Raw genomic sequence first — 23,802 nt, forward strand, 5'->3', positions numbered from 1 at the left:
ACCCGGTTATCCACTTCTTCTTCGTAAGTCGGTGCCCTCCGCTACGTTTGGCTGTGCAGCTCTACTCTCGAAGCTCAAGAACCTCTAGGAATTTCTGGCCCAGAAACACCGAAAACTTCACGCAAACTTGATTCCTATGCACTATCAAAGTAGACCTGGCTCTCCAGGAACAACTGACCATGTCTCACCAGTAAACACCAGTCCTCCATCCAATCTTAACCTCTCCGGGTCGAGGTACAAACACATCCCAGTATTAGGCCCTCGTATATTGAACACGCGAAGGATCAAATAGACTTCTGAACGGTCTTCTCTGTTATGTATCATTCCCATCTATACCTCATTAAAAATCTTGACTCCATATACGAATCTCAGGTGTTCACTCACTCGTCGAAATTGATGTTTGCTCATGAAGAACGGAGTTCCCAATGGTCCCGTCGTGGTCTTGACTTCAATAAAGTACTTAGGTCGTCTGGTTGCCCACTCACTGGCTTCAATATATCCATGATCAATAAGTAAAGAGGTAAACGCCCCTTCTGTATCATTATAGACAAAGTCCGCTGTCTCTCGTCCATACCAGGGGGCCATTGTATTATAGTCGGGGTGACTTGTCACATATTGGCGAATGGTGCTTTGCCAATTTTCACTGGTCCAATTTGGCAAAGGCTGGTCGAGCCTGCTAAGAACCTCAAAAACCTGCACATAGTTAGCGAAAGCTGGAATATCATGATGTTCCAAGAAAGTTCTGTATTTACGTAGAGTTCTCCCACCGCCCCGATTTTCTTGTCCCTTTCCAACTGGTTTCTGGAGCGAAAGGCACCCACCACCCCAGGGCCGTTGAAACCCTCATATTGGTCGTCTCCTACCACTTCGCGGAGGGCTTGGTTCAAGTGATCCATGTTGAAGGCCCCCCTCGAAGGAAATGAACTCCTTCGTGCGACTGAGATGGCATGGTTGAGGAGACGCTGGTATTGTGAATCCTCATCTGGTGGGTGGTTGTTGGGCGAGGAGACGGGAATTGGTGGAGAGGGACTGGGTCGAGGCGATTGAGGAGCCATTGGGTCTTGTATGGCAGTTATGTAGCCTGGAGACTGTGTCGACGACTCGAAATTATCGGTAGAGAATCGATCTTCCGTGCCTGTGGGCTCTCGAAGACTTCCAGTGCTGTGTGCATCATCCTCATCCTCATTATCCACATCATTCGTCAAATCTTCAACCTCTGAGTCTCCAATCTCCAAATCATTATCTTCCAAACCATCGTCCTCTGAGCCATCATCCTCCGAGGAATCATCTTCATAATCCTCATCCTCATCCTCGTCGTCATCGTCAACCCTTAAGTCCACATTGATGATGTCAATTTCATCTATACCCTCACGGCTTAGAATCTCGTACAGACCGGATGGGTCTATGCAAAATATCTTCGTCATCAAATTCACCATTTCGTCTTCGATCTTGTCAACTGGAAGGATTTGTGTTGTCGGATCTCTCATAAGCCAGTCAGCAAGCTGCTCTGGTAAGAATTTGCAGAAGCAAAGATGCTGGGATTTTCTGTCTCTGGGAACATAGAAAGTCAGATTAGACGCGTGCTCAGCAATATGTAACTTTGCACCGGTTTCTTCCACGTCATTCAGTTTGCCATTCTGAGAGATGAGTAGGACAGTGTTGATTGTATCCGCGACTTCAATTTTAGCTGCTTGTAGTACTCGGTAAAGTTCTTGATCGTCGGCTTTATATCTGGGGCTTTTGAAAGTATGCGCGACACTGTATTTCAATCAAGAATTTTAGTTATGTATCCGAACGAGATTCTGGAGTTATACGCACCGAAGGATGGCATAAGCTTTGTACTTGAAATCAAAAGTAGGAGGCGGAGAGTATGGGACAGTGTCACCGGAGATAGAAGTCAGCTCCTTAATTGAAGTCGAAAGGTAACAGTGTGCTATATTGATCCAGTCAAAGAAGACTTTGAGATCACGAACTTCCTCCTGGTTAAAGTCAAGAATTTTGATCTTCCCGAGAAACTTCAAGGCTAAGTATTCACGATCTTCAATTGCAAACTGGGTACTCGCAGATTTAAGAGCTTTTGTACCGTCGGGATAGACAACGGGGAAGATTGGCTTCTCCCGCAGGGCCTCGGGGTCAACAGAGCTTCTGTTCCCTGGGAGCAATGCGTTGAGGGACCAGATTTTGGACACAGTCTCATCAATTGTTGATTCGGAGTTGGTGCCCATGAGGTCATCATATACCATCTGAATTGTTAACATCTGAACCTCTAGAGTTTTGACGAAGAAATCTTCCAGATCCTCGTAATCGTCGTTGAGCGTGACCTTTCCTCGTATGGCTGTGGTACTTGACCATAGACACTCAGAAATTTTGTACCAGCCAACCCGAGAATTGGAGGACGCAAAAATCAGAGAGTTCTCTTGGAACGCTTGTCTGATAATGAAATATCAGCATGGGAAGTTTTCCAAATAAACAGGGGGTATATTACCTGAGCTGACCAGCAAAAACGGTAACTTTCATTCCATGAAGGTATTCGTAGAGCTCAAAGATGGGACCAAACTCGTCAGGACCCTCATCCTTCTGCGCAATTAACTCTTTCGTCAGGTCGGACCAGGTTGCTGATCCGATATTCAGAACCTGACAAAAGAATCTTGATATGTTCGAGAGTTCGCTTTCGTCACAGAGGTGCCCGTAAACAGAAGCAAGTGAGTATTTGGTGAGCATATTCTCCGGTCCATCCCACAGACATTCCTCTATACCAGCCCAATCTGCATTCGCAATATCACCTTCATAGATCATGGGAACAAATATGTAGTTATCGCTCAGGAAGAAAGATCTGATTTCTGCACTGAGAAAAGCGCTTTGTTTATGTTTTTGGGTGGTCTGTTAACATACCTGATGCGCTCCTGTAGCTCTGGCTTGTTTTCGGCTTCGTAGAATTTTGCGTCCATTGCACTGTAGAGTTTGAGAATTCGCCTATGGTCATCGATAGAATTTGCGTCAGGCTCTGAAATTTTCAACCATTTCAGGATGTCAAGCAAGAACTCCATATTGTCATCCTTTCTCACGCCAATCTTCGTATGGAGAAATAGCCACTCTGAAATAATCTCCTCCATTGTTTCAGCCTCTGAGAGTTTCAGAAAAGGGAAAATTGGATCAGGGCCCAAAAATCGTTCTGACTTTCTCACTATCTCCGGAAGGGGAAGATATGTTTCGTCAAGACCACATGTCACTGGCAACACAATTCTGCAGAGCTCTTTTGCATTTGTGTCTCGAATGCCATTCGGAAGTGAACCGTGTATATCTATCGCAGATCTCCAGGTATGTTTTAGAAAATCGAGTAGTTTACTCGGCCGATATTCTTCTAGATAATACCAAGCAAGTGATAGTATATCCCGACTGGAGCGGCTGACGAGTTGCGGTTCTGTCATAAGTCGAATGTTTTCTTGCAACCATATAAGCCACGAACAATTGCTCCCAGGGGGTGCTTCAGGAGGCTCTTCAAGATACATCGGGTGAACAAAATCCACGTTCATACCCGGAGAGCTGTCAGTTGCCCCCAGCAGAGCCTTCGGTCCGTAGGGAATGTCCAATGGGATATAACAGTCTGAAAAACTCGGCCTAACCGGCTTCCCATTGCGAAGGAACAAAGTCAAGTTTTTGAAATCCTCCCCTTCAATCCTCAAGTGGTGGGTCTGATATAGGAATCGCAGATGGTCTCTTGATTCCACGATCTTCAAACCTTTATCCAAGAAAAATAAAGGGCTATTATGTTTCAGCACGGATTCGCGTACCTTAACAAGTTTTATCTCCGAGACACCTAGCTCTGAGAAGAGAATGCTGCGATCTTTATGGGCAGCGGCACGACTGTCCAAAATGAGAAAATCAAGACCCGAAGGAATGAGAATGCCCTTGCTTGTTGGGAAATAAACATCATGCTTCGAACTTGGAGAAACCCAGGTCCCATCTCTCAATGGAAGAAGCTTTAGTGACATTAAGGCCTCAGTTCCTATAGCCCTTGCAGCTTGAGAGAGAAAGTTCGCCATGCGTCTATGGGTGTCATCATTCGTTGAAGTCGATTTCATACGCGACAGAGCCATGGGTCTCTTCAGATCTTTACACAGAAGCTCCAATCCCAACTTCCAAGACATTGATGCCAAACCGTAACTTGAAAGTGCATTCCGAGCTTTCAGCGAATAATGACCCGAAATGAAAGGGTCCGTAATGGGGTCATCGATCAGCACGTTTTTATCACTATCATAGAAAGTCGAAGAGGGTCTGAACGTAAGCGATATGGGACGAAAGTTGTTGTTTCGAGTATATAGAATGGAATTCTCCAAGCCTAGCTTTGTCCGGAATGTCGAATGGAAATCTGCCCCAAAGGTTGCGACTGCATCCTCTGGCGATGGAAGATACAATGGCCATGTGTATTTCAAGTCCTTTTCTTGGTTGAAATGAAGGATTGAGTGGTAAAATGCCAATGCAACGTGACTGAGAAGTGCTTCATTTCTTCTAGATGAAGAGATATCCTGTCTATTCGCAGTCGTATCAAAGTCGGATTGTATGAGAAACTGTTCGCGGATGAGAAATGCCAGTTGGTCTGATCATTTGATAATGACTCACGGTGAAACTTGTTTTGCGCACAGGGAGAAATGCAAAGATAGACTGTGGTTCAAGGAGAGGCTTATTGTCAATGGTTAAAGGAAACGCGAGAACGATTTCAGCTTCGGCAGAAATTCGCTGCCCTTCAGGCGTAGCGGGTATATCACGGTTGTCGCTTCTTGGAAGCCTAGTTGCAGTATAGCGAGTAACATAGTAGTCGCTTTGTCCTTCATTCGTATTCTGATTCTCATCAACTGACTTATATTTAAGAGAGAGTCTCCGCGCGTTGCATTGTTCGAGATGAAATGTCTTATCGCTTTGCGCATTGCCGTTTTCGTCAAAGAACGCCAGCTTGATTTGCTTGAGATTCTTCAAAAAAAGAAGACATGTTGGCTCCAGGTCGCTCAGCTGCTTGCGAATAGTTCCATGGAGATGTTCTATCTCTTCTGGGTCGCCTCTCTGGTGAAGGTGTAGGGTTATGCGAGTGCAGGAATCGGGTAGTTCTTCGTCAGCATCCTCCCACACTGGGAGTACCATTCCCAGACCTAGATCACCCCTGTTATGCTTGAAATAGAAATTGTAATCTCCAGATTGTATTTTGACTTTCCACGCAGCAATGAAAACAGACTTAAAGCCAATGCCCTTTGCTCCAATATACCCGTGTGACGATGCTTTGGTGCTTTCTCCCACCGAGCACATGGCCGAGAGATTTTCTTTGGTAAATCCATCTTCGTTGCAATCAATGACAATTTTACCAGGAAAAATCTTGAAGGAGATATAAGGCCGTTCATCTCTGCCGATTGCGCGTTTGAATTGGTTATCATCAGCATTTTGCAGTAGCTCGAAGACGAACCGCGCATTACTGCTGTAAATGTTCTTCGCAAGCCTTTAAATAGCGAGTCAGCATTCTTTTCCGGTAATTCAAAATTGGAATGGGGCAAAAAACGTTATTATTGAATGCCCTATCTTCTTGTCCTTGGCTAGCATGCTCTCTTCAATCTCGCGTCGGTGCTCAGGATTGTTACGACCGATCTCCTCGAGAGTACGCGGCTGAATAAATCCATATTCCTTCGCGATACCCTCCACATCCTGCTTTGCTGCAGAGTAATTAGCCATGTCGCCTTTTCTGGGCACAGCTATGCCGTGAGAATTATTGTCGAGGGCGGTTCGAAGAACGAGGGGCGCACTTATAAGAGGGCAAGTACTTGTGTCGATTTCGGCCCCATGGTAACATACTATTAGTATGCAGATCCACCGACCTTCATTCCAATCAGATGGAAAATATTGATTCCACTCTGGCGCGGCGCTATCTCATTTCCCCTTAGTTTGGGGGCGGAAAGTCGCGCTAGACTAGGTGCTGCGCCGGTAACCATCCATGTCAAACATTACAATTAGGATTTCAAGGCTTGCCGCTTTGCTCAGCTTATGCCATGATGTCTAAAATATCATTGGAAAAGGTTCTGCTTTAGTGGAATCAACTTGAAATGATTGATTGACTTGTAGATACGGCAGTTTTGTACGGGTCATGACGCGCCTGCGCTACATATGTGATGGCCTTGCGCTAGTTAGTAGCGCTAGTTAGTAGCGCTAGTTACATCTGATCACATCGCATTTCTGAAACACCCAAAGGAAGGGGTTTTTTGCGCATGCCGCTCTCCCATTTGGTTGCTTCAAGGTGGGGAATATAGCCATATGTCCGCTACTTTTAACAAAAGATTGCTGTGTGCGAAATCGGATGTGTATGCATCCTTACTATCCTCTTAGTGTTACTAGGATTGTACCTAAAACTACCGCTTGTGATGAGCTTATGCTCATAGTAACTTATTCTATTATATCTACATTCGAAAAGAAAAATAGGAGCACGCTAAACCAAGGTTTATTCATCCATAAACTCGAAGGCATAGAAATGGCCCTCTTCTATTCCATGTTTGACATCCTGTCTACGACATTACCCACCTATCATTCAGATTCTTGGCGAAAGCTATCGGACTTTATTTGAACGCTGATCCTTCTCTCGATAAAAGGGACTTCGGGGTGCCGAACTCGATGACCTTTCCATGATCAAGGAACGCGATTTTATCGAAATAGAGAACAGTATCCAGCTTGTGGGCAATGGCGATGATTCTTTATATTTGAAATGGGTACGAATGACTTGCTGCATGAGCTTATCTGTCTCGGCATCCACACTAGTGACAATTAGCGATGTCCTCTTAATTCTAAAAGAGAAAAAAAAGATATATTCTCATTTTGGGCGAAATCTGAATCCTGTACAAGGCCGTGCTAGTACTATCGGATAGCTCTGGTAGCTCTCACGGCAAATGTTATGATATTCCCCCTTTGGGCGAAGTAGGGCTCCGGAGTCACGCACGGCATGGCGGTATTGCACCTGCGAACCTGAATCGACCCTAGTGCATGCTTTCCTCTAATTACAGCTATAGACAAGTGGGCGAATCAAAGACGTGGGTATAAAATTTATGAATATTTCAATTTCAGTGCTACTGTTGGTGTTTTTATCTACCAAGTTCTCCTCCTGGGGTGGGTAACGGGTAACGGACATCTCGCCGAGATCAATCGGCCAATTGGGCGAGATATTAAGCAATGAGTCTAGATGCAAGGATGCGACTAGTGCAGTCTTGAATGCACGGCATAAATGTATTTCTTCTACTCGTACTCCATACCGAAGGCTATACTACACTCCGAACTGCCGATGACAATTGACGGGAGCCGATTGGCTGGACAGTGCAGTGGGGAATCCACCGGGGAGGAACAGCACAACTCCGACAGCCCGTCCTGGTGATTTTCCTCCGTCTTGACTCGACCCGACCCCAGAACCAGAACCAGAGCAGGTTCCCCCACCATCCGTCTCTCACTCTCCTCTCCTCTTATATCTTTGTGTGTGCCGTGATTGAAGCTCTCCCCCAAGCCTCTCTATCACAATGCTCGCTCAATACAGGGCCCGTGTGCCCGCGGCCCTCCGCCTGGCCCGGTCCACCTCCGCGTGAGTCTCCCCCAGCTGGACTACCCAAGCTTGACGTGACTCAATTCGAGCTTGCTTTTTCTCAATCGTGTTGCCTTTCCGCCGTTACTGACAATTGCCAATTGATCTTATAGTCGCGCCCTCTCTACCACCCTCCCCCGCTATGAGAAGGATACCGCCCTTAACAAGGTGTCGCGGAACATCACCCAGCCCATCTCCCAGGGTGCCTCGCAGGCCATGCTGTACGCCGTCGGTCTCACCGAGGAGGACATGAACAAGCCCCAGATCGGTATCTCGTCCGTTTGGTTCAACGGTAACCCCTGCAACATGCACTTGCTCGACCTCAACAACAAGGTGCGCCAGGGTGTGCAGGATCAGAACATGGTCGGCTTCCAGTTCAACACCGTCGGTGTCAGTGATGCTATCAGTATGGGTACCTCGGGTATGCGCTACTCCCTTCAGAGTCGTGACCTGATTGCCGACTCCGTTGAGACTGTCATGGGTGGTCAATGGTACGATGCCAACATCTCCATCCCCGGTTGCGACAAGAACATGCCCGGTGTCCTGATGGCCATGGGCCGCTTCAACCGTCCCAGTATCATGGTTTACGGTGGTACCATCAAGCCCGGTTGTGCCGTCACCCAGGATAATGCCGATATCGACATTGTCTCTGCTTTCCAGGCCTACGGCCAATTCATCGCCAAGGAGATCACCGAGCCCCAGCGCTTCGACGTCATTCGTCACGCCTGCCCCGGCGAGGGTGCCTGCGGTGGTATGTACACTGCCAACACCATGGCCACTGCCATCGAGACCATGGGTATGACCCTGCCCGGTTCTTCCTCCAACCCTGCCAACTCCCAGGCCAAGTACCTCGAGTGTCTGGCTGCCGGTGGTGCCATCAAGAAGCTGCTCGCCGAGGACATCCGCCCCCGCGATATCCTGACCCGCCAGGCGTTCGAGAACGCCATGGTCGTTGTCAACATCACCGGTGGATCTACCAACGCTGTTCTCCACTTGATCGCCATCGCCGACGCCGTCGGCGTGAAGCTCACTATTGACGACTTCCAGGCCGTCTCCGACCGCATTCCCTTCCTGGCTGATCTGAAGCCTTCCGGAAAGTACGTCATGGCCGACCTGTTCGGCATCGGTGGTACCCCCGCTCTGCTGAAGATGCTGCTGAAGGAGGGCCTGATCGATGGATCCGGCATGACTGTCACTGGTGAGACTCTCGCCAAGAACCTGGAGAAGGCCCCCGACTTCCCCGATGACCAGAAGATCATCCGTCCCTTCTCCAAACCCATCAAGTCCACTGGTCACATTCAGATCCTACGCGGCTCCCTGGCTCCCGGTGGCAGTGTTGGTAAGATCACTGGTAAGGAGGGTACTGTCTTCACCGGTAAGGCCCGCGTGTTCGACACCGAGGACCTCTTCATCGAAGCGCTGGAACGCAACGAGATTAAGAAGGAGGAGAAGACCGTTGTTGTCATCCGCTACTGCGGCCCCAAGGGTGGCCCCGGCATGCCTGGTACGTATAATATCAACCTTTCCAACACTCAACCAGCCTAAAAACTAACCCATTTCCCTTTTCCAGAAATGCTGAAGCCCTCCGCCGCCCTGATGGGCTATGGTCTCGGCTCCTCATGCGCCCTGATCACCGACGGCCGTTTCTCCGGTGGTTCCCACGGTTTCCTGATTGGCCACATTGTCCCCGAGGCTGCTGTCGGTGGTCCCATCGGTCTCGTCAACGACGGTGATATCATCACCATTGACGCTGACAACCGTGTTCTGGACATCGATGTCTCCGAGTCTGACCTCGCTGTGCGTCGCGAGGACTGGGAGGCTCGCAAGGCTGCTGGCTTGCTTCCTGAGACTGGTCTCACTATGCGTGGTACCCTGGGCAAGTATGCCCGCAATGTCAAGGACGCTAGCCAGGGCTGCATCACTGATGCTGTAGAGTAAATTTGCCATGTTGTTGGTGTTCTTTTTTTTCCCGCCGAGTCGGATATCCATTCCCGAGTATAAAAGCGTTGTATTTTGGGGCTTGTGCTATATAATATGATTTCAATAAATCTGTTCTATTAAATTCATTTGACAATTTGTAAGTTACTAGTACAAGATCTTAAGTTAGGGCTTGGTCTGTCGATACTCGCCATCCTCAGTCTTCCCAATCGGACGGCTGCCGCCATTCACTGCCAGTGTATGAACTATAGGAACTTGAACATCTCTTCTCCTGGTATGTCCTCCGAGTCCTCCCTTTTCTTCTTGCCTTTCGAATTGTTTACTGCGAATCCAAAAACTCAGGACTAAATGGATAATCCGCATATCCATCTTCCTTCATGGCACTGTAGAAGGAATCCCGATTATACCGATTCAATCCAATCTGATAACGAAGTCGAAACGGCAAATCCGGATTCGCAAGAAAATGACGTCCAAAAACAACAGCCACGTCGTTGTTCTCATACTCCCGCGGCGCATCTTCAAAATTATCCGCATTATATCCGCCCGCCACAAAAACAGGAGCCGTGCGGCCCCAAATATCGAGTAAAAACGCAATACTCTCCCCTTTCTCGCAGTCCACATTATTGATCACCCTTGACTCGATAACATGGAGATAAGCAAGCTTCAACTCTCTCAACTGTTCAACCAAGTATGCAAATTGAGGAGCCGGGTCTGCCATCTTCATACCCTGCCACGTATTCCACGGACTGGTCCTGAATCCGACCCGTTCAGAACCAACAGCTTCAACGAGTGCCTTTGTAACCTCCAGCGCGAAACGAGCGCGGTTGGGTATATTTCCGCCCCAACGATCATTTCGCTGATTACTGACATCTTGTAGGAATTGATCAACAAGATACCCATTCGCACCGTGAACTTCGACGCCATCGAAACCGGCGCGAATCGCGTTCTTCGCTGCTATACCGAAATCTCGGATGATGGATTGGATTTGATCCTCATTCAATTCTTTAGGAATTGGCTTTCCTTCTTCCATTGGTATGGCACTTGGAGCCAGCACTTCATATCCTTCACCCTCTGATTGAAGGGTCGCTGGATCAGCAGCCCGGCCCAGCGCAATCAATTGGCAAAAGATGAAACTTCCCTTTGCGTGGACGGCGTTGGTAATTTCTTTCCATTGGGTGATTTGGGCTTCGCTCCATATTCCGGGCCCGTGGGGGATGCCGCCTGCTGAGGGGGAGATTTGGGTTGCTTCGGCGATCAAGAGGGTTCCTGGGACGGAGGCGCGTTGTTCGTAGTATTTTGTTGAGATTGGGAGGGGGACGTGGGTGGCGGAGGATCGGAGGCGCGTTAGTGGTGCCATGATTACTCGGTGGTTGAGGTTTATGGTGCCCACTTGGAGGGGTTTGAAGATTTGGGATCCCATTGTATGGATTGTTGTTTGTTCGTTGGTATAGTACAGAGCGGAGGTAGTGAAGGGGTTGGTTTGTGTTCTGCTGTGCTTGGGGAAGTTTCGTAGATAGACTGGACAGGGCTTTTATATAGTATTTCTTCTACGGTTTATAAATGCTATTATAAAGGCTATTTACTTCGGTTTGCTTTGAAATCAGAATTTGAAATACTTGTCTGGTTGTGGATCTCACGATGTAGTCTGGTGGAGGTTCTCCAACTCGCCACAAGTACCTCCAACAAACACCTCCACAACTCGAATCTTGGGGACTTACCAGTCGGATGAATTAGAAATTTGGTCTCAATTTTTGAACTCAATTGTTTTTAGGGTATGCTTTTGAATATCATCTTTCAGCCCTAGCAGATGATCTATGAGGGAGCCTTAATTCTTCGGTCAATTTCTTACAACGGAAGAAAATACTATCGTCAAGTCAGTCACTGCAGTCTCCCGACGAGTAGAAAAAGAAACCATATTGATCGGACAAAATCATCATACTGATACTGAAGTGATAAACATGAGCCCTGAATGGCTACGCGATAGCTTTTTCGGCCAGTGCATTCGTCATATTTGCAAACCTGTGTGGTCCGAATATCCTGAAGAAGCCGCGGCATGGATGGAAGCAGCCAATTTTCATAATTTGCCATCTCAGAATGAGAAGACAATTCGAGTGGAATGGTACTCTGACACCGGTGAAGAAAATCCGCAGAACTGGTCACAGGCTAAGAAGGCCTTTGTGACTGGGGTGATCGGTGCCTACAGCTATGTTGTTTATATGTCTGCCCCGATTTACACTCCCGGTGAAAATTCGTTTATTGACGAATTTAATGTGAGCAATGCGGAAGGTGCACTCGGGCTTGCAATTTATGTGTAAGTACGCTTATTAGTACTTCCCTGGATTCATTTTAGTATTTACTCACATGTCTTGTACAACTAGTCTTGGATATGGCGCTGGGCCGCTATTCTTCAGTCCGCTGAGCGAGATCCCCCGTATCGGGCGAAACATCCCATACGTTATATCTTTTACATTATTTTGCATAATCAGCGTACCTACTGCGATTGCACCCACGGCAATTGGCTTCTACTTCCTGCGCTTTCTACAGGGCTTTTTCGGTAGTCCATGTCTCGCAACTGGTGGTGCCTCGATTGCGGACATGTATTCTTCCGACGTTTTACCCCATGCTATGTCGACGTGGGGATTTTGTGTATTTTGCGCCCCCGCCATCGGGACATTGGTTTCCGGATTTGCAATCCCAGTTTTGGGTTGGCGATTTGCAATGTGGGAGATCTTAATGGCTGCAGCCCCGGTTTTAGTTCTTCTATTTTTGATGCCTGAAACTAGTGCAGCAACAATTCTGCACCGACGTGCTCGACGCCTTGAAAAGAACGTTAAGGCCAGCCCAAACCCCCGAATTTACCAGACCGCGGCGGATGTTATCCAAGGAGAGATATCTTTTCCCGAGGTTATTCGCGAGTCGCTGCTGATTCCCTCGAAAATCACCTTTCTGGACCCGGCAATGATGTTCTTGAACTGCTATACATCCTTGGTTTATGGCATCTATTATTCGTTCTTCGAGGCTTTCCCCATCGTCTACCAAGGAATATACGGTTTCAACCTCGGAGAGATGGGCTTGGCATTTCTCGCCATCGTCGTGGGAACTATTATATCATTCGTGATATACAACTACTACATCCACCGTGTTTTCGTGCCAAAGGCAAGAAACGGGAGCTTTCAAAAGCCGGAAGATGTCCTGGTCCCGGCACTCTTCGCCTGTTTCGGACCTTCTATTGGTTTATTCCTTTTCGGCTGGGCTGCACGGCCGGAAATTCACTGGATTGTCCCAACGATTGGAATCGTCATTTATCCCGCCTGTGTCTTTGTCTTGATGCAATGCATTTTTCTTTACATTCCGGCTTGCTACCCGCAGTATGCTGCGAGTGTTTTTGCCGCTACGGACTTTACCCGAAGCGCCTTCGCCTGCGGTGCGGTTATCTTCTCGCGCCCTCTTTACGTTAACCTTGGAATTGGTCCGGGATGCAGCTTACTCGCCGGTCTTACCATTGGGTGTGTGGTTGGAATATATGTGCTGTACCAATACGGCGAAGCGTTGCGGTTTAAATCGAAGTTTGTTTCCAAATGGTGATTGTGGAAAGTTGAACAGATAGAATGGAAATTCTCATTATTGAAACTATCATCGGTCAACCACTTGAAGCAGTATTCACATCCAAGTTGGAATGAACTAGACGCTGTTCGCAGGTGTTGGCATAGATATCAAGCCCGTCTCCAATGACCTTCAATATGGCCCACTGTTCGTTTCCTCTGATAAGGCGGGCCCAAAGTTTAACAACTGCAAATCCTAGATACTCGCAAGAGGATGGATCACTGGCTTGGGACCAGAGATCCTCGTCTCCAGATGTGCGGCCTTCTTCGACGATATCGCTAATCCAGCCAACTAGGCGGGATTCGTGCTCTACCAAAGGAATCGTTAGTGGGGTTTATATTTCAAAGATAGCGTAGAATGGAGGAATTGTCAAATAATAGTACACTTACCATCTAAAGGACGACTCTTTTGACAATTAGACAAGCAGAACAGCCATTTACTTAGGAATATCGCGAACTCCAACCCACAAAGAGAATGCTGGATACTCCATACGAAGGCATGACTGCGAGCTACAAAATTGATTCCCAGTCTGACAGGAATACTGAGCGCATGAGTCGCATGCAAAATTGCCGGGAGGAGATGTGGCCCAGCTGGAAGTCTCGGCATGTCCAACAGTCGATTCGCAATATCGCTTGGGTTTCGGGATCGAAGTATCTTGTACGCCCCTAGGTCAAGACCTAGTCGAACATAGGCAAGCCCAAGTAATGCGGTGGAAGTGAAGGTAACAGGTCCGTTTGGATTTCGGGGGTCGAGGCTCGATTCAGGGGCTCGTTGCCATTGGGAAGTCCATGCGTGAAGCATATTCCTGGTCGGCGGATTTGATAGGTTAGAAATGGGGGTTCCTTTCTTTCTGTTCATTGCTTGGGAGCTGTTTACTCACCGCATGGATTCCTTTTGTTTGTTGATGAAAGTACCTTTCTCGTCATCATACAATCGAAAGGCCTGATAGGCGACGAGGATCTTTTGAATGAGAGCATGTAATAGAACGTAATTTGCCAGTGGGGATGGGATTACTTGTGAACTTTGAGGTGGCTGCTCTCGGTGGGACTTTGTTAACTGGGAAAGGGCTTCCTGAAACATCATTTGCTCTTGGGGCACTGATCTGCGGACAGCAGACCATTTCTGTTGGTTTGGAGCGATCCATTCTAAGCAAGTACATGGGAGACGCAGATGAATCTCATCGCTCAGGATCACCGGCGGGGTTCCAAATACAATGGAATGCAGGTTGAGAATAGTGAAAGAGAACAACTTAAGTCGTCTTTCGAACTCTCTTCTTACCCATGAGCGCCAGTCTAGAGTACTATCTGGCTGCTCCGTTTGCTCTTCTAGCTGGCTATCTCGAACACATCTTGCCAAGTGGCTCTGTAAGTTAAATGCTTCGTTTATGATACTTTCCTCGCCTTGCCATGTGGCAAAGGCAATAAGAAGCAAAGCACAACACCCGTCAAGTGTAGTGCCTTTGTCGTGATAGCTTTCATTTCGGTCTTGAGAATCAGAGCCCACGGAAGTGTTGCTGTATAGTTCGGTTTGACCCTTTTCATTTGAGCTTTGATGTAGTATCCTCCGTGATGCATGAAAAAGTGAAACTGCCTTGCGATGCTCATGCCTGTATTGAGCTCCCAAGGCAGACATAGCCAAAAATATACCCGGATCACAATCATCAATGTTGAAGGTTGGAATATGGATAATTGGCACATGAGGATAGAATCCATCAAAGAATCCATTCATGAATCGAGTGAGTGAATGATGTGATGGCAAGAGATTCTCGTCGGGTGCCATATGAGAATCCTTTGACAATGCCAGAAGAAGCCGAGTTCGATGTTGAGGGGTGACGGTAAGGATCGGCAAAGTTAAGACTCCAAACTCCGCTACGCATTCAATTTAGATTCGATCTAATTTAACTTCTGTTAGGACTGAAGACTTACCGACAGCTTGCCTCTCGGTAGGGAGCTTGCTGAGAGATTGATTTGAGTGGGAATTTTCCTGCTGAACAGGATAGGGAGAAGAGGGAGTCGGGAGTGAGGAGATCAAAGGCTCCCCAGTGAAGATCTGAGTGATACTCGGTTCGGTCGGTAGGTACCAGTCCGTATTTAGACCGAAATTCTGGCTAAAAGATTCGATGTCTTCTAGCGCCAGTAAATCCTGCTGGTTGAACAGAGATTGATCTAGTGGTTCAAGATTCAATGAGTGAACTCAATAGTAAAAGGTTGCGGGTGCCCCGCCGATATCCCTACCTTCATAATGTGCTCCGGTGACTTGCGTTCCTTGTTCAGGTCCTGTTGAGGTGTTTTGATGTAGGTAAGGGATTTCCCACAAAAAGCCCCTTCTAGTCTGATCCACAGGCAAAGATTCGTCCTGCCATTGGAGGTTATCGCCAGTTGAACCTGTTGCTGGCGATGGCTGCGCGTCGAGCGTCGAAGGGGTAATAAGTTCACATTGTCCGAGTTTTTGATGGCGTTTCAGGAGGTCGCGACGACCAAATGATGAGCCACAGGAACACTTATATGGCTTTTCATTAGTATCTAAGCACAGTCAGATCCAGATATCAAAATTCATCTTATAAAATGTACATACGAATACGAAGATGTCGTTGGAGGTGTTCGTGTCGTCGGAATTCCCGGTTGCAATATTGACATTTTCGAGGTTTTCTCCGATTAACTGGAGAGTCATTTGGCCTTTCATCGGTTGCCGCTACATTCATTGCCACGGCAGTGGATATTGCGCAAATCTCAATGTGAGTGAGGATCAGAGGGATGTTGGAGGTGAAGTGGAGGCGAAACGATGGAGGTGGATTATCTCATCTCCAACTCCCCCTCTCATGTCATCATCACTTGTGTGGAGAGCATCTCCACCTCCACCTCCAACACCTCCAATACCCCCACATACCATCCCAGCAAGACTATTCGGATTGTTGTTGTTCAACTTCTTCTTGGCATCGTATCGTGGCGTCTATAGAAATGCAGGTAGTCCATTAACATTGAAAAAGTTCTTTCATAAGTTCAAATTTCAGGCTGGGGCTCCAGGGCTTGGTGAAGTTATTACTACTTGACGCAAGGACACTTCCATCGGGAGAAAAGCCAAGCCATCAGAGTCGCACTATACTATTATATTACAGAGAGACAGATCAGACAACAGAAATCCGTGCCGCAAAACGCACGTGGAACTAGCTCGGGGCTTACAGAGAGTCCTTAGTACGTTCTTACTAGGTCAAAAAGAGGTTGCTGTGATGTTGATAGAACGGCGTGCAAACCATTGAACGCTGTGAATGTATACCATCTACATGCCGAAAAAAAAGCGTTCACAAGAGCACTGGAGGGTGCGCCGCCCGACTCAAATCACCACGCGGAACTTTAGCAAGTCTCTTTGAAGAACGTCCTTCTTCTTCTGCTCCAGCTCCTCCATGTCCCAGCTCACCGAGGCGAATCGGCCGGCAAGCCAGTCGCGTCGTTCACGGGCGAGCCACACCAGCGTGTCTGCAGGTAGCTCGGGGGTATCGGTCAGGACAGCTTGTCTCTCTGGGGGCATGTTCATGGCCAGCTCGGTCTTGACAGCCCCGGGATGGAGTGAGATGGCGATCAAACCCTGCTGGTGGTATTCCTGATCCATGAATTCGGTAAGGCGGCAGAGGGCGAACTTTGTCGTCTGATAGGCCGACGCACCGGGAAACACCGCATGAGCACCACCGCTGCTGATGTTGATAATCGTCTTAGTCTGCGACTTGAGCAGCAGTGGAACGAAGAAGTGGGCTGCGAGATAGGTGCCTTTGATGTTAACCTCCCAAGTCCGCCACCACTCGCTTGGCTCGGACTCGGTGATGCGCTTCCACTCCTCCAGGTAGCCCGCGTTATTGATGAGGACATCGAGGCTGCCACCGAGGACGTCGGCCGCGGTCTCGGCGGCCGCTCTCACGGAGTCCTCTGAGGTCACGTCCACCTTCAGGGAACGCACGAATGGCTGGGGCCTGTTTGCCTTCATGGCGGCGTTGTAGATGGCTGTCTCGACGTCGGACAGGTCCGAACGAGCGAGCAGCAGTATCTTCGAGCAGCCCGCGATGGCGAAGCTGATCGCAGTCGCTTTGCCGATGCCCTTGGAGGCGCCCGTGATCAAGACCGACTTGCCTGTCAGGTCGGATTTGGCGGGATCGATGAACGGGTAAGTGTCCTTGCGGGTCGAGGCATAGCTCGCCACAGCAGGCCAATTCGTCAGGGAAGGATCTTGGGCCGACATGATCTCAAAAGGAACCCGGAGATATACAGCCGCGCAATAGGATGAGGTGAGAGCGTTTGGTGTGGTGGAAATTGCGCTTGGAAGCTGCATTTGCTGTGTACTTATGAGTTATCACTTCGTATAGATCTAAGAGGAAGAAGCCGACCAATCGTCATTCTTCGGAGATTGCGTTCTTAACTCCGTCGTATACTCTCTTGTCCGTTAACTCCACAGTGATGAAAGACCACATATTGCGGTAAGAAAATAACGGAGACGAGGAAGGTTTTGCACTGATCACGGATATATGTCTCAGGAACAGCATGAGGCTTTGTTGGGTATTTGGTGGCAGTTGCCTGACGTGCGCGGGCAATATGCTATCACTACATTTTGTTCTTGCTTGTAGCACTCTTCAGGTCCGAAACAGGTCCCCATGCCACATTTAATGAATCATTCCTTCACACGTATCTTCAACCCAGTTTAATATGCCCCTTTTGCTCAATTTTGGCCTAATAGATTCTCTATTTGAAGTAGTACTTTAACCCTGAGCTGCTAGTTGCTTCTTCTGCGTCCAGCCCACAAAAAGCAGCCAGGCAAAATACAGGACTAGAATCATATCTATCCACTTTGACATTTTGCTACGGTTTGACCGGCAACTGTCGTTACCGCATTCTATAAATTGACGGCATATCAGATATTCGAATAGATATGGTGATGCAATGAGAGTTATCATATAACTAGATTAATATTACAAGTAGACAATTCAGTCTGTTCGGGTAATGAGTATAACCCTGACTTACAGCCTACGAAACTCTTCGTCAAAAAAGCCAATTTTGACCAAAAAGCGCTCCAGACTCTGTTTGGTGTTTGTTGGGCCGCAGTCACAAAATGTTCGGGAGGTATTTTCGAGTCCATTCTGAGCCACAGAGACTTGGTAGGCTGGAGAAGTCTTGGAGAATCAGGGTGCTTTTGGAATGAGGAAAAGAACTTAAAAGGAGACTGGTTAGAAGGTTGAGAGAACTCCAATGGATTGGGCAGCTAGACCGAACATGGTAAAGCTAGTAGACCGATATTGTGATTCGCAAGTCCGATCTCGTCGACATTGTGAGTGGGGGCGGCTATCTTGAACTTGGGCACCTGAATATTACCGGATGAGGAGCCGGTTGAAGAAGCCCTGGAATTCAAGAAAGGGAAAACAAAAGGATTGTGTTTTCCCTTTTTCTATTTCTAAAATTAAAAAACGGCCCGGAGGCATAGGAGCCATCAAGGGCGCTGAAAAAAGGAAACGGCTTCAAGTCCTTAGTCTTCCGGTTAGAATTAGAACCTCGGAACACTCCAGCCTTGGAGGGCTGCAGGGGTCGGGGCGAGATATATCTTGGTTAGTACCACCACCTACTATTGGGACTATAGTATGCCCACTGGCAGGTGGCATGCCCAGGTGTTCAAGTTCAAATTTTCTAGGAGTTACTAGAAATAAATGCAGTACGATGAGATTCACCAAATCCTTATTCTGCTGTATTCGAGGTGTCTTTACTACTATTAATAAATGCTGACGAGCACCAGCTACGGGGAGTTGCCAGAGAGTGACTACTATAAAAGTGCTTGTGGATGCAAAGTATGACGGCCAAGCGGCGTTCACTTCCAAAGTTGTTGTAAGCCCAGAGACCAAGTATTCAGAATTTGAACGAGAAATTAGTTGGATCAGATCCGCGAGAATCCTGGATTTAAGATAAGTCGTACTGGATTACATTTAGAATCTTAGTCAAGGAGTAGATGACTGTTCACTGGCTGATAGCTTTATCGCCTGTACCCGGCAGATTTGAAAGTCTACAATTCTAAATTAGGTCTCAAAATTCATTCCTCATTTCCTTCCATTCGGATAACCATCTCCACTTGGCTTCACAACCTGATGATTGCTTCGATGGTGAGCTTGTGTCCCCGCAATGGGGCTGTGCATAGCATATCTCGGCCTATCAACTCGCGTCGCGCCGCCTTCTCAGCTCGACTGTGGCGCAGATCCTCGGACAAAGCGACATATTACGAGGACCTGCATTTCCCTGCATCTTATAAGCTTGTCTTTGCCCCTGCCTCGGTTGCAGATGATCCCCACCATATCCTTGCGTACGTCATGGCAGCCCCAGACTGAGTGCTGCTGCGCCGGAGCTTAAGTGTTCTTTTAATTCTACCTAAACACACACTATGCCTGATACCCGCAAGCATCGGCGGCGGCGTCACAAGGGGAAAGGTGGGAGGCATGAAGATGTCAATGAAGTACCGAAACAACCGATCTATATGAATCCCCCGGGCGCATATACCATTCAGGCCTTTCAAGGTGGAAATCCAACACCTCCATCTTTCCAGAATCCCCATACGGGTATCACTTCGCTGGTTCACCTACCCCCACGACCGAGCCAGGGTCCAGTACCTGTCCCTTATAACCCTGGTACAGTAAGGAGCCCACCCCCAGCCTGGAACTCAGCGGGGTACCAAGCCCCAAAGCCCACGTCCGATCTTGCGAAATGGACATCTTGTGCAAATCTCAGCCAGTCGGTTTCAAACATCGTCGCACACACTGCAGAAAAAACAAATGCCACCATCTTGGATTTGGAGAAACTTGTCCTCCAGAGTGTGGGCGGCGGCGCAAATGTTCGGGAGAGCACGTCTCGGCTCTTGGATCAAGTTGTTACATTGATCGATATCGGGTCTTTCTGCGGGAAAGAAAATGAGCTTCGTACGTGACTATGTTCGTTATTCTATTCATCCAGAATATGTATACTAACCGAAAAAAGTGGCTGCATGTGCGCTCCCATTCAAACCCGAAACGCGAAAAAGAGATCGTTGGACTCATGCACCTGAGAAACAGAAGCCTTCGTCGCCGGTCGACTATTTCTCGAAGGTCTATCTCTATGCCAATTCTCGAATGCCACCACATCTTCCTCGGATCAAATTGTGCGTTGACAATCTTCGGCATGGGTCGAACTTCTTCCGCTAATGGAGTGACTAGTTATCCCGCAACTTATCCATTGCTAAAGCTCGCGGCACACTATTCACAACAAGTATACGAAAAGCCAAATGGCGCCGAGCGACAATCCTACGTGAATTCGGACTGGCGCCAAGGTACAAAGGCAATGGTAATCAAATCGCTTCCTATCGACAAAATGAACACTATGGTATTCGCCATTCGCGGGACACAAAGCTTCAGTGACTGGGCTGTGAATGTCCATGCGGCACCTGTTTCACCTGCTGGCTTTCTTGATGATCCAACGAACAAATGCCATGCTGGATTCCTATCCGTTGCCAGGAAGATGGTTCCGGCTGTCGCCGCACGACTACGTACTTTGATTGAGGAAGATCCTAGTCGAATGTCCTATACGCTTCTCCTCACCGGTCATTCTGCAGGCGGGGCTGTCGCTAGCCTCCTTTACCTCCATTTACTTTCCGAATCACCAGATGTCAAATCTGAACTCACACATCTCCGTGGTTGCTTCAAGCATATTCATTGCATCACTTTTGGTGCACCCCCCATTTCGCTTTGGCCATTGCAAAGGCCGCCAAATGCCAACCCTTCTAAATCAATGTTCTTCTCGTTTGTGAACGAAGGTGACCCAGTCACACGCGCAGATAAGGGCTATTTCTTTTCTCTACTGGACTTATATGCTTCGCCAGCTCCTGGATCTGTCTGGTCACTCTTCGACCCAAGGGGCAAACGGAATCCGTCAAAATATTGGCGGATTCCCCAGTCAACGCTATCAAATGCGGGTCGAATTGTTCTACTTCGTTATCATGACCAGGGATATGGTCGTCCATTGAGGAATCCATCAGCTGGTCCTGATGCCCCTCCGCCACTCCCACCCCGCGAGCAGGTAGAAGCGTGTGGCACGACAGATCTGGATTTGCGCGGTGTGGTATTTGGCGACCCGCTTATGCATTTCATGGATCTATATGCTCGCCGGATTGAGACACTCGTAAGCGGTGCGACGAAGCAGAAGTTTCATTGAAGCCCCAGGAGACGCCTTGGAACGACATCAAGCCAGATGCTGTATATCATAGTAAATTACAAACTAATTTCGATACATATTTCCAAAAATAGCTTCATTTTTGAACAGAGCTGCGTATATATTGTCAAATAAAAAGCAGACTCGGGGCTTGACACGCCGATTTGTGTTTACGGTTCCGGTGGCGACGGCTCTCTAAGGTCTTGCACTTCGTACAACACAGACAGGCTCTTTCCAAACCAACCCTCATGAGATGTAAGAGTCATCATGTCAGCATGGACCATATTGCCGTTCGTTCAAAACTACTCTGCATCGAAATCACAAGGAGATTTTTTCTATTCTATTGCTCGCTACATTGAGAATCGTGGGTGTATATAATTTCCGACGGTTAACTTTATTCTGGTCTTTTCAGTACAAGCGTTAGAAACGGAACATTATCGCAGATTTGACCAATAATTCGTCAACAGCGAGAGACACATCTCGCCTTGGATGTAGATTGGGACAATAAGGCTGGCACGAGACAATGATGGCACTGTAAGCCGACGGTGCTGCGTGTATCAAGATCGAGGGAGATTCAATAATCCAATTCTACATCATATCCCAGTTAGGTAGTCATCTAATCCAGCAGTATGTAGTAGTACCTCGCCGCTTCCTCACTTCCCCACTCGCCCCACTTAGCCCTACAATCACCCTAAGACCGCCAATCACCAGGTATGGAAAATCTACGTCGTTCCAAGAGACAACGGGGCTTGTCCCCTGGTCCAGTTGTACATACCGGCATTCCTCTGCCTGTACCGCCACCGCTAGCCGAGACCCACCTACCAGCTGTCTCACTTGACCAAACCACACCTTCATTGACAGGTGACTCTACCACGAAAAGCAGCTCTCCATCAACCCCACCCGCAACTCGGACTCACCAAAATACCTCGAAGATGGACAGAGAAAGGGATATCCTGGATCTTTACTCCACGGATTATGAGCCAGTTTGGGCTGCGGGGGTAGAATTCCCCGGCGTTATTCCCGAGAGTATATCAGAGTACCTCTATGAAGGAATAGAGCGGTTTACCTTGTTTATTGGCCCAGTGTCAAGCCTCTTTTGGCTTGCGGGGGTAGAAGAGCTATCAGAGCTCATTGGAGACCCTGCCTATATTCTCACAGATGAGTACCGCTCCATACCGCAGGGGGCTCCGTGTCGCTGGATTGTCCAGATGCTGTATGAAGAAGGAAAGATCCCGGCAACCATCATGGCAAAAGTCTGTGGCGATAATGTCCAAAAACACAACTTTACGGTTACTCAAGCCAGCTCTATACCCTCCAATGTCACATCCACTCCTACTCAAAAGAGTATTCTGGACGTCTTTCCCTTTGCGCGGCAGCAATCCTTTCCGTCAACCGTTTCTTGTGTCAAGACAAGACTAAAAGGAACGAAGAACGCACACAGTAACTGTGTTGATTTGATGAATAATTTCATTAATTCACTTGGCGGCAATCTTCTTTTTAAGGGTTTATCCCGCCGGGCAGTGGCTAGCCTAGGCGCATTCTTTATACCCCTCACCTCTTCAAACACTTTTGACGACGAACTTGGACCTGGTTTCTACACTACCCCCTCGGTTAACTATGCCTTGGAATACGCCGGCCTAGATGGCGTAATTTTGATTTTCAAAGATGTTGACTTCCGGCCTTTGGTTAAGGTAGATTTGGCTGCCCAGGACTGGCAAGCCACAGTAGACTTTTGGACTGGGACGACAGTTTCTAATGTTTGGGAGCGTGTACCGGCAACTTGGAATCGACCTGATATCCTGGAAGGGCCAATTTCGTCCACAGATCTGCATTCCAGACGGAGAGTTCCGGGATCAGAATCACAGGTTGTGGGAGTTAGCCATGCAGGCTTGGAAGCATTTGCAGCTGCTTTGCACATGGTCATCTGGCTAGAAAGTCCGCACTGAGAAAGGTTTGTAGCTTCGTGTCATGCTATTTTTAATTGTTTAGCTATATCTGGGCCTTTATCTCAGGAGTGAAAGGAAACGAATCCTATATTTCTAATGTATCATTGTACTCAGATTCTCTATTTGCGCTCCAAACGGATTCAAGGGACCACATGGAATCAATTATCGATGAGAATGTCTGTAACTTTTTGAACCAGCTCGTCTGGAACAACGAAATAAATGTCCTTTTTCAACGGATTAGGTTTCAGGTATCTATTGTAAAGCTATACGGTTTGGTTTGAACTTACATTGGATGTCTTCACTTGTCCCACTAGGCCTAACGCCGCGTATCCCCACAGGATACTTGGGATTCCCGCACCGTCTAACGTATGAGCAATATCACCTGCGGCGCGGCGAAGCCCGTTCGAGTCGGACATGATTGAACTATATCAACCCCTCCGGTATGTCTTTCATCCGATCAAGTCGTCCCCATTCCGGACTCAAAGAGAGCACTCTTCTTTGATGAAATTCAACGACCAAA

The 23,802-nt window shown here is 47.9% G+C and overlaps 9 protein-coding genes across 9 annotated transcripts; 4 read left to right on the plus strand and 5 right to left on the minus strand.

Annotated features, from left to right (window-relative positions):
* Window positions 1–144: 144 nt before the first annotated feature.
* On the minus strand, window positions 145–5,715 carry N7481_003330 (uncharacterized protein; the record flags this gene model as incomplete). Its single annotated transcript, XM_057262549.1, has 8 exons — window positions 145–330; window positions 385–693; window positions 753–1,758; window positions 1,819–2,430; window positions 2,486–2,845; window positions 2,893–4,568; window positions 4,621–5,485; window positions 5,546–5,715. 8 exons carry the CDS (start codon window positions 5,713–5,715, stop codon window positions 145–147), a joined length of 5,184 nt encoding a protein of 1,727 aa, XP_057124210.1.
* A 1,820-nt stretch (window positions 5,716–7,535) lies between these two features.
* Window positions 7,536–9,535, plus strand: ilv3 (dihydroxy-acid dehydratase ILV3; the record flags this gene model as incomplete). Its single annotated transcript, XM_057262550.1, has 3 exons — window positions 7,536–7,597; window positions 7,711–9,101; window positions 9,168–9,535. The coding sequence occupies 3 exons, from the start codon at window positions 7,536–7,538 to the stop codon at window positions 9,533–9,535; spliced, it is 1,821 nt and encodes a 606-aa protein (XP_057124211.1).
* Window positions 9,536–9,854: 319 nt separating this feature from the next.
* On the minus strand, window positions 9,855–10,955 carry N7481_003332 (alkene reductase; the record flags this gene model as incomplete). Its single annotated transcript, XM_057262551.1, has 1 exon — window positions 9,855–10,955. The coding sequence occupies one exon, from the start codon at window positions 10,953–10,955 to the stop codon at window positions 9,855–9,857; it is 1,101 nt and encodes a 366-aa protein (XP_057124212.1).
* Window positions 10,956–11,493: 538 nt separating this feature from the next.
* N7481_003333 (MFS transporter) lies at window positions 11,494–13,120 on the plus strand (the record flags this gene model as incomplete). The annotated part of the gene is made up of 2 exons (XM_057262552.1): window positions 11,494–11,846; window positions 11,914–13,120. The coding sequence occupies 2 exons, from the start codon at window positions 11,494–11,496 to the stop codon at window positions 13,118–13,120; spliced, it is 1,560 nt and encodes a 519-aa protein (XP_057124213.1).
* Window positions 13,121–13,175: 55 nt separating this feature from the next.
* Window positions 13,176–15,808, minus strand: N7481_003334 (uncharacterized protein; the record flags this gene model as incomplete). Its single annotated transcript, XM_057262553.1, has 6 exons — window positions 13,176–13,447; window positions 13,528–13,943; window positions 14,019–15,006; window positions 15,064–15,303; window positions 15,373–15,637; window positions 15,713–15,808. The coding sequence occupies 6 exons, from the start codon at window positions 15,806–15,808 to the stop codon at window positions 13,176–13,178; spliced, it is 2,277 nt and encodes a 758-aa protein (XP_057124214.1).
* A 660-nt stretch (window positions 15,809–16,468) lies between these two features.
* Window positions 16,469–17,365, minus strand: N7481_003335 (SDR family oxidoreductase; the record flags this gene model as incomplete). The annotated part of the gene is made up of 1 exon (XM_057262554.1): window positions 16,469–17,365. The coding sequence occupies one exon, from the start codon at window positions 17,363–17,365 to the stop codon at window positions 16,469–16,471; it is 897 nt and encodes a 298-aa protein (XP_057124215.1).
* A 2,175-nt stretch (window positions 17,366–19,540) lies between these two features.
* N7481_003336 (lipase family protein) lies at window positions 19,541–21,339 on the plus strand (the record flags this gene model as incomplete). Its single annotated transcript, XM_057262555.1, has 3 exons — window positions 19,541–20,072; window positions 20,131–20,290; window positions 20,346–21,339. The coding sequence occupies 3 exons, from the start codon at window positions 19,541–19,543 to the stop codon at window positions 21,337–21,339; spliced, it is 1,686 nt and encodes a 561-aa protein (XP_057124216.1).
* A 929-nt stretch (window positions 21,340–22,268) lies between these two features.
* Window positions 22,269–23,282, plus strand: N7481_003337 (uncharacterized protein; the record flags this gene model as incomplete). The annotated part of the gene is made up of 1 exon (XM_057262556.1): window positions 22,269–23,282. One exon carries the CDS (start codon window positions 22,269–22,271, stop codon window positions 23,280–23,282), a length of 1,014 nt encoding a protein of 337 aa, XP_057124217.1.
* A 158-nt stretch (window positions 23,283–23,440) lies between these two features.
* Window positions 23,441–23,698, minus strand: N7481_003338 (uncharacterized protein; the record flags this gene model as incomplete). Its single annotated transcript, XM_057262557.1, has 2 exons — window positions 23,441–23,545; window positions 23,570–23,698. The coding sequence occupies 2 exons, from the start codon at window positions 23,696–23,698 to the stop codon at window positions 23,441–23,443; spliced, it is 234 nt and encodes a 77-aa protein (XP_057124218.1).
* Between the last annotated feature and the right edge of the window lie 104 nt (window positions 23,699–23,802).

Source organism: Penicillium waksmanii, assembly GCF_028829765.1.
Source record: "Penicillium waksmanii strain IBT 27052 chromosome Unknown utg000004l:1.0-5674109.0:1.0-5678898.0, whole genome shotgun sequence".
Taxonomy (NCBI): domain Eukaryota; kingdom Fungi; phylum Ascomycota; class Eurotiomycetes; order Eurotiales; family Aspergillaceae; genus Penicillium; species Penicillium waksmanii.